The sequence below is a fragment of the Zeus faber genome (genome assembly GCF_960531495.2).
Source record: "Zeus faber genome assembly, chromosome: 2".
Classification (NCBI taxonomy): domain Eukaryota; kingdom Metazoa; phylum Chordata; class Actinopteri; order Zeiformes; family Zeidae; genus Zeus; species Zeus faber.
This window is the reverse complement of record NC_137189.1, coordinates 14,153,905-14,166,281: the sequence shown is the minus strand read 5'-3', so window position 1 is coordinate 14,166,281 and position 12,377 is coordinate 14,153,905. Positions and strand designations below refer to the sequence as shown.

Sequence of the window (12,377 nt, the reverse complement as noted above, 5' to 3'; positions counted from 1 at the left end):
CCCCATCAAACAGCCCGACCCCCCAAAAAAAGACACAAAAACTCACCATCACAGACAAAGCCTGAGAGGGCATATCAAGGCAACGCCAGATACACGTGGGAAAAAACAAAACAAAAACCCGGCGTAAGATATCTCACGGGTGGAACCGAAAAGGGCGGCGCTGTGAAACTGTAATGGCAGGGGGGTGGGAAAGGGGGATCGACCACCGGACGGAGGAGTTTCAGACGCTCTGTGCCTCGATCCCCCTCTCTCAGGGTTGCGGTTCCCTCCTTCCGCCTCCTGGGCCGAGAGCTCACCCCCGACCCGCGACCCCCGACCCCTGCGCTGTGTGGAGAGGGAAGGAGCCGTGTGCGTGAGAGTTCCTGGTTGTGGTGAAGGGAGATACACTTGAAGCATAAGGGTGTTCCATAAACGCACTCTTCCCCCCTCGGTATATGTTTTTAAATGCCTCCGTATTTGGATATATTCAAGTATCAGAGCTTGCTGTTGTTTAAAAGAAAAAGCGTCATATCATAATTCATACTTTTATTTACTCCAGGTAAATCACATTAGAAAGCCTGTCGTTTGTCATCAAACAGTCCAAGTCCAAGTTCATCTCACATCTCACATCAAGGGGTGGCGTTTCGTGGGTTAAAAAAAAGCAGCGAATAAATAATCTCCGCGCAGCCGTCGCAGTGTAGTGTAGCTCCGACGAGTCAACGGGTCACTGAGTCAACCCCAAACCAGTTCACCGTCTCTGGTGTCTCTATTTCAAAAGACGGAGTGGTCGCGGATTTTAGGAGACTCTCCCAAGACCCTCCAGATTCCCTTCTCTGTCATGTGCCAAAGCCGTCGCTAGAGGCTAACGGAGGCTACCGGAGCCCGCCGAGGTCCCTGGATCCCCTACGCGCGGCACGACGATTTGAAAGGATAAAACCCCCTCCAATTTCCAGGCTGCTATTTCTACCTCAGCCCCCGGGCTGAGGCCGAGCACCACCTCCCACAAACCACCTATACCACAAAAAAGAACGAAAGAAAGGAAGAAAGAATGGGAAAAAAAATCCACTTCAACTCTGGATGAACAAAAAAATCGAGTGGGCAGGAGACACGGTACACGGGCGATAATATATTTGAGAAACTCTTTGCGGAATAATATATATGTAATATTAATTATAATAATTTATTTTTTTCTGTAACCTTGTCAAGGAACAAACAAATCTCCAAGTGCCAATCTTTAGCAAGCATTGATGACAAATAATAATAATAATAATAATAATAATAATTATTATTATTATTATTATTATTATTATTAATAATAATAATAACAATAATAATAATAATAATGATAATAATAATAATAATTATAATTATAATAATTATAATTATCATAAACAACAGGAAGAATATTCATCTTAAAAATAATGTACACCCAATAAACATAATGCCCTATTTTGCAGATAAAACACACACTTCAAAGCACATTTTGAGCTCAGTAGCGGATTGAGATCAGTCCTGGTCCCTTTAATCGGTAACCTCGGTAAAAAAAAATCTGTACCACTAGTCCAGTGTCAATCAATCAATCAATCAATCAATCAATCAATCAATCAATCAATCAATCAATCAATCAATCAATAATTTCAGCAGGAAATGTGTGTGTGTGTGTGTGTGTGTGTGTGTGTGTGTGTGTGTCTCTTCCATCTTGGTTAGTGCAGTCTATTGGGCGCCCACGTGGCACGGTGGGGACAGTTCATCAGGGGGCACACACTCCTGAGCATCGTGGTTCAGTGTCGTTTGTGATTTTGGGGAACAGGGCTTCTTCTTCCAAGTGCGCGAGCTTGTGCGGGGGGGGTCAATTTCGGGGGTCACTCCCTCTCCTCTCAAAGTCTTATTTTTTGCGATCCGCCATCGCTGGAATTGTTCTTGTTTTGCATCGCAGGGCAAACAGATGAGGGTTCATACAGTCCATTGAAAAAAAAAAAGAAAAGAGAACACTCACAAAAAAAAAATAATAAAATAAAATCACACACCCCCAATAGGTTTCAATAGTTTCTTCATATCATATCAGCAGAATCATAGAAAAAAAAATAAAAACAATATCTGTAATCATGGTGATAATCAGCATGGTAATAAGAACAACAACAACACAATAGCTAGGTTATTAACTGTAGGTAGGAAAAAAATGCCACAGGGGCTTCAGATTCGGGAATGCTACTTCATAACTTTCATACATTCAAAAGTAAAAACAGGAAATAGGAAATTAAAAGCAGATTAGCAGAATAAAAAAAAAACAGAAAATAAAAACAAAAACAAAAAAAAAAAATCAAAACAAAAAGAGAATATCGCCTTAAAAATCTATGAAAATAAGGGAGAGGCGCACAAAAGCGATGGAGGAGAAGGAGGAGGAGGAGGAGGAAGGTGAGAAATGGAGCGGGGGTTACTCATGCAGGAGCTCTTGGAGACAGTTGGGGGACTTGAAGATTTCGGGGACCTCACTGTCCAGTTTGCAGATGACCTTGTAGATGGCCTTCTTCCAGGACGGGTCCACGTCCTTCCCGGCCACGATGGCGTTGAAGAACTCCCGCAGCGTGATCTGAGCAACCTCCAGGAAGCGCTCGGGAACCTGGAAGAAGAGAAGAGGCGGAGGTTAGAACAGGGCACATTCGTACAACGAGAAGTGTATAGTGTCTATCTGTCTATCTATCTGTCTGTCTGTCTGTCTGTCTAAAAACAAAGAAAAAGAATATGCGTAAACCACTTTCCTATTCTTCAAATGATCTTAATGAATTAACAAAAAAAGCTTCAAAGGAACTCATATATTCATAATATTCTTCAATGTGCGTGCTTCTACAGAGTCAGATCCTGGTTGGTTGGTTGTTTTTGGCATTTCTGAAATGAAAGTTACGACGTCGATCGTTAACCTTCAAATGTATTCACAGGGCCAGTCTGGGTTCATGGGAGGGGGGGCGCCAGTCTCGCTTTATTGAGATGGACTTTGGATGCTCGCTACTGAATCAAGTCAACAGAAAACACTCTCCATATTTTGTGAACGGCCAAATTCTGCGAGGGAGAGAAAAATCCCAATTCTTTCATTCGTTCATTTGTTCAAAAGAGAATAATGTACATTGAACATTTTTTTTTCCTTCAACATTCAATCTCTGTTCTCCCTATTCACCATATCAATTCCAGATAAAGTCCCCCCCCACCACCAACACCACCCTGCGACGCCCCGATGAACCCCCCGCCGTGAATCCGGGCGTCGGAACGCGACAGGAGCGGTGTGGCCGCGGCGCTGGCGAAAAAGAGGAAGTACTAAACGCTTTGGGAGCCGGGCGACACGCCGCCTCTTTAGTGTCCCTGACAGCAGCGCTCAGCGACACCGCCGAGATGATTAGTCTGGCAAAGATCTGTGACACCTTCCCCCGAGCCAGTGCTCCTCTCGTTTTCACTCTCTCTTGCCCTCTCTCTCTCTCTCACACACACACACACACACACACACACACACACACACACACACACACACACACAAGCACATGCAGTTGCACAAGCACACACACACACACACACACGCACACGCACAGGCATACAAACAGGCACACACACCTCCTTGAGCCAAGGAGGTGTGTGTGCACATGCTGTACACACATCCTGTACAGTGACAGAGCTCTACACAAACGCTTGCTGTGTATGCACACACACACACACATACACACGCACACACATGTGCGCGCATGCACAAACATTTATTTACACACACAAACTCGCACACTAATATGTGCAAACTAACATACCACACACGCACGCACGCACGCACGCACGCACGCACGCACGCACACACACACACACACACACACGCTCGGTGCATCTGGCTGAGTCTCTCTCTCTCTCTCTCTCTCTCCCTCTCTCCCTCTCCTCCACTCAAACCCCCCAGGGCGAAGCAGCCTTCAGGGGTCACCTGCTTGGATAATGCTGACTGTCTCAGTGCCCGCCTCCCTCGAAACACACACACACACACACACACACACACACACAGACACACACACACACACACACACACACACACACGCACAATCATGCACGGATGTAGCGGCAGGAGCAGCTTGCCCGAGCCGCCTGGCAGTATGTTGCTCTACTCCTCTCTCCTCCAGTGTCCTGCAGATACTCATCAGGAGTGTCAGGACACAGCAAGGTTAGTGGCCACTGGAGCACGCACACACACACACACACACACACACACGCACACACACACACACACACACACACACACACACACACACACACGATCATGGGACAGCCAAACACCCCCCTCGGGGTGATGAATGGAGGCTAAGGTGTGTGTGTGTGTGTGTGTGTGTGTGTGTGTGTGTGTGTGTGTGTGTGTGTGTGTGCCTTCATGTCCACTACTCGTGTGAAAAGGTAAATTGTGAATTAACACATGCACAGCACAGATGGAAGAACTTTTCATCAGTGTGTGTGTGTCTGTATATGTGTGTGTGTGCGTGTGAGTCTGTATATGTGTGTCAGTGTGTGTGTGTGTCTGTATATGTGTGTCAGTGTGTGTGTCTGTGTGTGTGTGTGTGTGTATGAGAGCAAGAGAGAGGAGAGAAGTTACCCCAATTCCCCAAATATTGCAATCCCTGCAGGGCGATGGTACCTGGGTATAAGTCATTGTTTGGAGCTGCTGTCGCCTCCGAAACACTGGCAGAATGACCCCAGAAGAAGGGGTGACTGGATTTGACCGTGTGTGCACGTACAAGGGTCCGAACGGATTTCGGCTGGGGGGGCGGGGGGGCAGCGGTGCAGCACTGGACGCAGGGAGTGCCGCATTACTAAGAATATTCCTGCACGGTATTTCTCCTGACGTTTTGACTATAAAAGGACGGCAAAACGCTGACTGCAAGGAGAAGGCAATGTCAAGGAGAAAAGGGTATTGGTATTTCTGATCCTCTTGACTGAGAGAGCGAGGAAGGGAGGGAGAGAGGGAGGGAGAGGGAGAGAGGGAGGGAGAGAGGGTTGGGGTGTTGGTAAGGGAGGAGAGAAGGAGGTGGAGGAGGGGTGAGGGAGTTTGAGACACCGAGGGGGGGAGAGAGAGAGAGAGAGAGGGAGAGAGAGTGAGAGAGAGAGGGGAGAGAGGGTGTGATAAAAAGAACCGGGAAGGAGGTGAGAGGTGAGTCTGTGAGAGAGGCAGGGAAAATGGTGAGTGTTTAAGGAGAGAGAGAGAGAGAGAGAGATAGAGCGAGATAGCGAGAGAGAGTGAGAGAGGGAGACAGCGCGAATGAAGGGAGTTATTCGTGTCCCTGCAGCCTTTTGTTTGCAATCGTCAGGATTTGTTTGTACGTGCGCTCGACTCCTGCCTGGACGTGGCGGCCAGCACCGAGCTTTGACTGTTTTACCCGCCTCCCACCCCCCACACTCCCCCAGACCTACCCCCCTTCTGTGTCTCTCCCTGGGGTCAGCTGTTGGGTCTTTGTTCCAGAGGCATTGTGGGGGATTATCCGCTGTGGGGCGTCCATTCGTACTGCTGTCCGGTAAACACGGAGGGACCAGGGGTGGAGCTCACTATCCTTCATACATATTTCATAGAGGGTTTTAGTCCGACTTCTGAGGCGGAACCCCAAAAAACGAGAAATGTAGAAATGTAAGTGGAAGTGGAAGCGTGTGTGTGTGTGTGTGTGTGTCTTTGTGTGTGTGTGTGTGTGTGTGTGTGTGTGTGTGTGTGTGTGTGTGTGTGTGTGTGTGTGTGTGTGTGTGTGTGTTGTGTGTGTGTGTGTGTGCATCTGTATGTAGGTGCGTGCCTGAGTGTGTTCCTAACCTTTTGCGTGGGTTGCCACACCACGCTGTTTGTTTGGTAAACACTGATCAAGTAGAGAGAGGGCTGAGCATGCTGCCGTCGGCAAAAGGTAGAGCGAAAGAAAGAGAGAAAGACGAAAGAAAGACGGACAGAGGGGGCAGGGCCCTCTCCAGGAGGAGACACCGATGAGCCATTTAATCACTCTTATTCACCGACTGCCCACAAACTCTCTCCCCTATTCTCTCTCTCTCTCTCTCTCTCATCGTCTCCACCTCCCCTCCCCTCCCATGACAGGTTGCTTTGAGACAGAAGCATAAGCTCTTTTTTTCAGGGAGGGGGGGAATCGGATTTCCTGCTTTTTGATGAGATAATAAAATATGACGGAGGACAATGGGAGCCTGTGGACGGCTAGCTGGGGGCTATTCACTTCCACAGTGGCCTCTGTCTTAAGACTGCTTAGACAAACGCTTCAGAAGGTAGCCAGGGGGCCTAAGCCCTCAAATAAAGGCTACTGTTACACACTGTGTGTGTGTGTGTGTGTGTGTGTGTGTGTGTGTGTGTGTGTGTGTGTGTGTGTGTGTGTGTGTGTGTGTGTACGAGGTGGTGTGTATCTCCCCAAGCCTGATAAATCTTTTCTCTCTCTGTGACTCAGGGTTGGCTGTTTGTTTGGCCAATGTGTTTCTCCCCCTTGCCGTTTGGAAACTGTCAGGAGATGTATTGCACCTTCTATTTGCACAGCGTTGGCCAAACAAGAGGAGACCCTGGAAGATAAGGCTGCGTGTGTGTGTGCTCGCAAGCTGTGGCCTTGAAGGATGAAACACATGGACACATCGTGTTGGCCTGGTACTGGCCTGGTTAATTCCTAACTCTCACCGAGCATGGGAACACCAGCGCTTCTCATGGCTTTCACAATAAAACATTAAGAAAAAGAAATACGCGCTATATCAAAATGTCTTTGGGGTAAATGAGTATTGACCATCGGGGCTTCACTACTCAAGGTGCATCGCTCTATACAGTGGGCATCCTATATATATCCTGCCCGATCGGTCAACCTGCCAGAATTAGTCAATGTGAGGTCAGAATTGAACTTGACCGAGCTCATGACATCTCAGTGAGTCAATCCAGATCTTCCCAGAGCTACCACGACACACAAACACAAACACACACACACACACACACACACACACACACACACACACACACACACACACACACACACACACACACACACACACACACACCCACACACACACACACACACACACACACACACACACACACGGACCACACAGACCTCTGTGCCTTATGTATCCAGTCAGATCAATAATCTACAAAGACTTTGATAAGCTCTTGGACCGCACTGTCACATAACCAAACATAACCCATGTCCACTCTCTCCTGCCCCCCTCTTCTCTTGCTGATAAGACCCGGCCACCGCGCGGGAGTTTCAGCTCTCTGGGAAAGAGAATCACCACGGGGAAGGAGCGGACCCTTCATCCTGTCTTTCCTTCCTCTTGTGCCTCTCTTCCTCCGTTGCCCTCGTCATTGGTTTGTCCCCTTCTCTTCCTTCCGTTGTTCCCGTCTTCCTTTGGCGTATTGTTTTTTGTCCCAAGGAATTAGGGAATTAATAAATGGGGTGGGGAGGAAGGACCGTGTCCACTGTGTTCTGTTTAGTGTCCGTGGTCCGACATGGGGAATAAAGATGGGGGTGGGTGGTGGTGGTGCAGGGGGATGGCAAAGCAGCCAATGCCGAGTAAACACCGGCCGCTCTAACACCTCTGATAGCCTTCAGAGAAAAGCCTTGAGGGGCTGCCGCGCGTGTGTGTGCGTATGTGTGGTGTGTGTGTGTGTGTGTGTGTGTGTGTGTGTGTGTGTGTGTGTGTGTGTGTCTGTGTGTGTGTCTGTGTGTGCTGGAGCATCACATGGGTTCTTCTCAAGGTGCACCTCCTCTGAGGGAGTCAAGGTCAGGACAGGGTTGAAGACACTGATGAAGTCTCAATCTTTCCACCACCCTCGCTCCCCCTCCCCCTTCCCCCTTCTATACCCAGCCGCAATTCATTGTAACCCCCCCCACCCATCCACGATCCCCACCCGCCTCAGCACCCTTAAATCAGGCCTTCGTCATCTCTTGACATCTCTTTTCTCTGCTCTCTCCCCCTCTCTCTCATTCCCAGCTCCCTCTCTCACTGTTCACAACTGTGTGTGTGTGTGTATGTCAGTGTGTGTGTGTGTGTGTGTGTGTGTGTGTGTGTGTGTGTGTGTGTGGATGTGTGTGTGTGTGTGTGTGTGTGTGTGTGATTGTGATTGTGTGTGTGTGTGTGTATGGGGGTAGTCGCTGTCACACGACCGTCAATCAAATAAGGAAGCTCTACGTTGGCCATATCCCCTGTGCTCTTATGGTCCAATTAACAAACAACAAACAACAAACAGGCAATACAACACGGACCAACCACACGTATACACGCGCGTGCACACACACACACACACACACACACACACACAGACACACACACACACACACACACAGACACACACACACACACACACACACACACACACGTACATGCAAAGGAGGCAGACATTGATCTAAATGGGGGTCAGGGAGTAGTGTAGTGAAGTGGAGGGGGGGCCTCCAGAGGTCAGGGAGTCAGCGTGTCTCGAAGAAAGGGAGCGAGCAGGAGGCAGAGGGAGAAGAAAGGAGATAGGGAGTCTGGAAGATAGGAGTGGGACATCTGGAGAGGAGGAGACCGGAGGCGGGAGGGAGATGGGCAGGGAGAGAAGGGGGTGCGTCTGGGTGGACAGACAATAAAGAATGGAGGGCAAGGAGGAGATGGAGCAAAATGGATGGATGGATGGACGGAGCAGGATGGAAGATGATGGACGGTTGGGTGGCTGCATGGTTGGATGGGGGGATGGAAGGATGGATGCAAGGAGATTGGAAGGAAGGGTGGATGAGAGAGCAAGATGGCAGGGGAAGAAAGAAAAATAATATACTGCAGATTGAATTGGAAGGGGGAGCGGGTTTGGCACAGCCCCCGGCAGGGAAATGGGAAGATGTGTGTGTTTGTGTGTGTGTGTGTGTGTGTGTGTGTGTGTGTGTGTGTGTGTGTGTATGTGTGTGTGTGTGTGTGTGTGTGTGTGTGTGTGTGCGTCCGTGCATGTGTGTATGTGAGAGAGACACAGAAAAGATGGTGGTGGTGGGGGGGGGCGGGGGCGGGGCGGGGGGGGGGGGGGGGGGGCTGCTCTGACACATCTGCAGCTCTGATGCACGCCCTGGTCATTTTGGCATGGGTCCCTTTGCCACGCTTCATTAGTCTCACGCACACCCACGCACACGCACGCACGCACGCACACACACACACACACACACACACACACACATACACACATACACACACACATACACACACACACACACACACACACACATGAAGGGAGACCAAAATGGTCCAGAAATAATGACATAATCAGCAGCTGCGCCACAGAGCAGGCTGCTCCTCACAAGGTGACCAGGGACGGGAGGAGGAGAAAGTGTTGGGAGAACACAAATGTGTGTGTGTATATGTGTGTGTGATGGAGAGAGTGAAAGAGAGAAGGAGAAAGAGATGATCATGTAATTCTCCATGTATATTAGTTCCTTTGCTAATTTTGGTGCCCAAGGCGGCGCCTGCCCACACCCACACACCCACACACCCACACCCACCCACACACCCACACCCCCCCCAACACACACACACACACACACACACACACACACACACACACACACACAGCGAAGAAAAGACCTGTCAGCTATGTCAAACGGGGGGGTCCTCGATGGCCCCGAGCTCACTCAGCCCTGAGCAGCAGATGATCCTTCTCTCTTCCTCTCCTCTTCCACTCTTCTTCCTCACTCTCTTCTTCCTCTCTTCAAACACTCCTACTCTCAACACTCCTAAAATGACATGAGACGACTCGCAGCTCCGCCACTGACACCGCATCCGATCCATACACAAGCATAAAACATCATCTTCAGTGTGTGTGTGTGTGTGTGTGTGTGTGTGTGTGTGTGTGTGTGTGTGTGTGTGTGTGTGTGAAACAAGAAGGCGGGGGGGGGGGGTCTCAACGAATCCCCTTTGCTGATATGTGCCTACTGGCAAAAGCATTGGTTGTATTTTTGGCAACTCAAACCCTAAATCTATATCACCTGCTTTTCATCTCTGTCTCTGTCTCTCTCTTTTTCTTCCTCAATCGCCGAAAAGAAAATAAAAGAAAACCCTAGAGCCCCTTATTGAAAGCCTCACACCTGTGTGTGTGTGTGTGTGTGTGTGTGTGTGTGTGTGTGTGTGTGTGTGTGTGTGTGTGTGTGTGTGTGTGTGTGTGTGTGTGTGTGTGTGTGTGTGTGTGTGTGTGTGTGTGTGTGTGTGTGTGTGTGTGTGAGTACACATACACCTAGTCAATGGCCGTGACCTTTTCACCACAAATCCCCCTGGTTCGAACCTCGGTCACCCATTAAGCGTACCCACCAAAACACACACACATGGGGAGGAGAGAGAATAAATGGGTTTGGGGTGGGGAGGGAGAGACGGAGCAGGAGAAGGAGAAAAAATACATTAGCCTCTGCGGTTGGAGAACACATGGAGCCTGGAGAGGGACTGGGGGGGGGGGGGTGAAAGGTGAAGCTCCCACAATGCTACAGGGCACGGTGGTTGGACAGACAGCATCTGCTCCCTACCCTCAGTGGTGGCCGCTTGTAATAGATAGAGGGAGGGAGAGAGAGAGAACTTGAGAGAGAGACTGTTTGTCTGTTATTGTTCTGTTCCGATTGTTGTCGTTGTCGTTCGATGACGCCGTCGTGTTTTTGGACTTTTTCGGCCAAGAGGGAATTGAAGGGGGAAGGATTTAGAGAAAATGGAGGAGTATAAAGAATAAATAGCGATGGAGACAGAGCGCAATAGAGTGAGTGGACAACGGGAGGAGACAGGAGGAAAAGTTCAACTTAAAAGTCAAAAGTGCAGTTTTCGGCTATTTCTTTTGTCGGTATCTTTAGAGTGGAATAAAAAAAACTGCGAATGAACGAGTGAGGGGTTGAGGGAGGGACCCTGGAAGATCAAATAGAGGGATGACAGACGGATGGACAGACAAAAGGAGAAGAGAGACAAAAGGAGCGAGAGACGTCTTTCCAGTAGGAGAGAAAGCAGCTGATAAGGGAAGACACACGATACCTGCAGGATATGTCACACACTGTGTGTGTGACAGTGTGTGTGTGTATGTGTGTGTGTGTGTGTGTGTGTGTGTGTGTGTGTGTGTTGGAGAAGGCCTCTCAGTACTCGCTAGCACCTCCCTCTCACATGGATATAACAGGGACTTCCTCTTTAAAATGCTTGTGTTTGTGTGTGTGTGTGTGTGTGTGTGTGTGTGTGTGTGTGTGTGTGTGTGTGTGTGTGTGTGTGTTTGTGTGTGTGTGTGTGTGATCTGTGTGGGAGGAGTGGCCACTGACAGAGGAAACTTGGCCTCGTCAGTGCCATGGAAATCTGAGAGGTTCCCATAGCCATCATAAAACTGCCTCTTTATCGGACCCCACCTCTCTCTCTCTCTCTCTCTCTCGCTCTCTCTCTCTCTCTCTCTCTCTCTCTCTCCCTCGGACACACACTATCCTCTCTCTACCCCCCACTCCCACCACCACCATCAACCCCAGGTCACACACTTTCCGGTCTGACCAAAGATGATGAGTGCTGTCATTTGGGTGTCTTCAAAGAGAGAGAGAGGGAAAGAGAGAAAGAGGAAGAAAGAGAGAGAGGGGGGCCAAAGTATGAAAAAAGGGACGCTAAATGAGAGTTTCCACTCAAGTCCTCCCATCAAAAGCCTCACTGTCGCTCAAAGTCAAGGCCGGGAAAATGGTGTGTGTGTGTGTGTGTGTGTGTGTGTTTTCGGTGGAGGACTTTGATGCCGACACACAGACCGAACAGAGAACCGGAGAAGAAAGGGAAGAAGAGAGGGACTGCGGAAAGAGCAGAGCAGAGTTATAGAGAAAGAGAGAGAGTGAGCGAGAGATAGAGAGAGAGAGAGAGAGAGAGAGAGAGAGAGAGAGAGAGAGAGAGGGGGAGAGAGAGAGAGGAGGAGTCGGGTTTTAGGTAATTAACGGCAGGCTCTTTAATTACTGCTGCTGTTCATTGTGCCAGAAGGAATGTGACAATTATGCCATTAAAACTTCCTAATGGGGGGAGGGAGGGAGGGATAACGGAAGACATGCAAAAGAGGAGGATGAAAGAATGAAAGGAGAGAGGCGACAGAAGGACGAGAGAGCGGCGGCGGTGCAAGGGGAGGGGGTGTGTATGAAAGGAAAGAGAAGGGGGGGGGGGGGGGTGCGACAATCGCTACAAAGGAGGAGCTGGGAGGGAGACGGGGAGCGTATTAGCCCAGCACAGTGACAGAGCAGATTACCATCAAAACAAGAAAGACCACGGACGTGTGCATGTGTGTGTGTGCGTGTGTGTGTGTGTGTGTGTGTGTGTGTGTGTGTGTATGTGTGTGTGTGCTCGTGTGTGTGTGCGCGTGTCTATGTTTTGCCGAAACAGAGGACATATTCATTCCAAAGACGCTACCAAGGTGGATGGAACTTTGATGATGT

General features: G+C 49.4%; 1 protein-coding gene across 1 annotated transcript in view; it reads right to left on the bottom strand.

Annotated features, from left to right (window-relative positions):
* Positions 1-2,413: 2,413 nt before the first annotated feature.
* The window catches only part of LOC307227457 (prospero homeobox protein 1-like), a gene marked incomplete at both ends in the record, with an annotated part of 27,063 nt that continues 17,099 nt past the window's right edge, over positions 2,414-12,377 (bottom strand). Inside the window, one exon of the mRNA XM_079996780.1 lies at positions 2,414-2,599. Within this exon, the coding sequence (XP_079852906.1) occupies positions 2,414-2,599 (186 nt within the window). The remainder of the gene's footprint in view (positions 2,600-12,377) is intronic.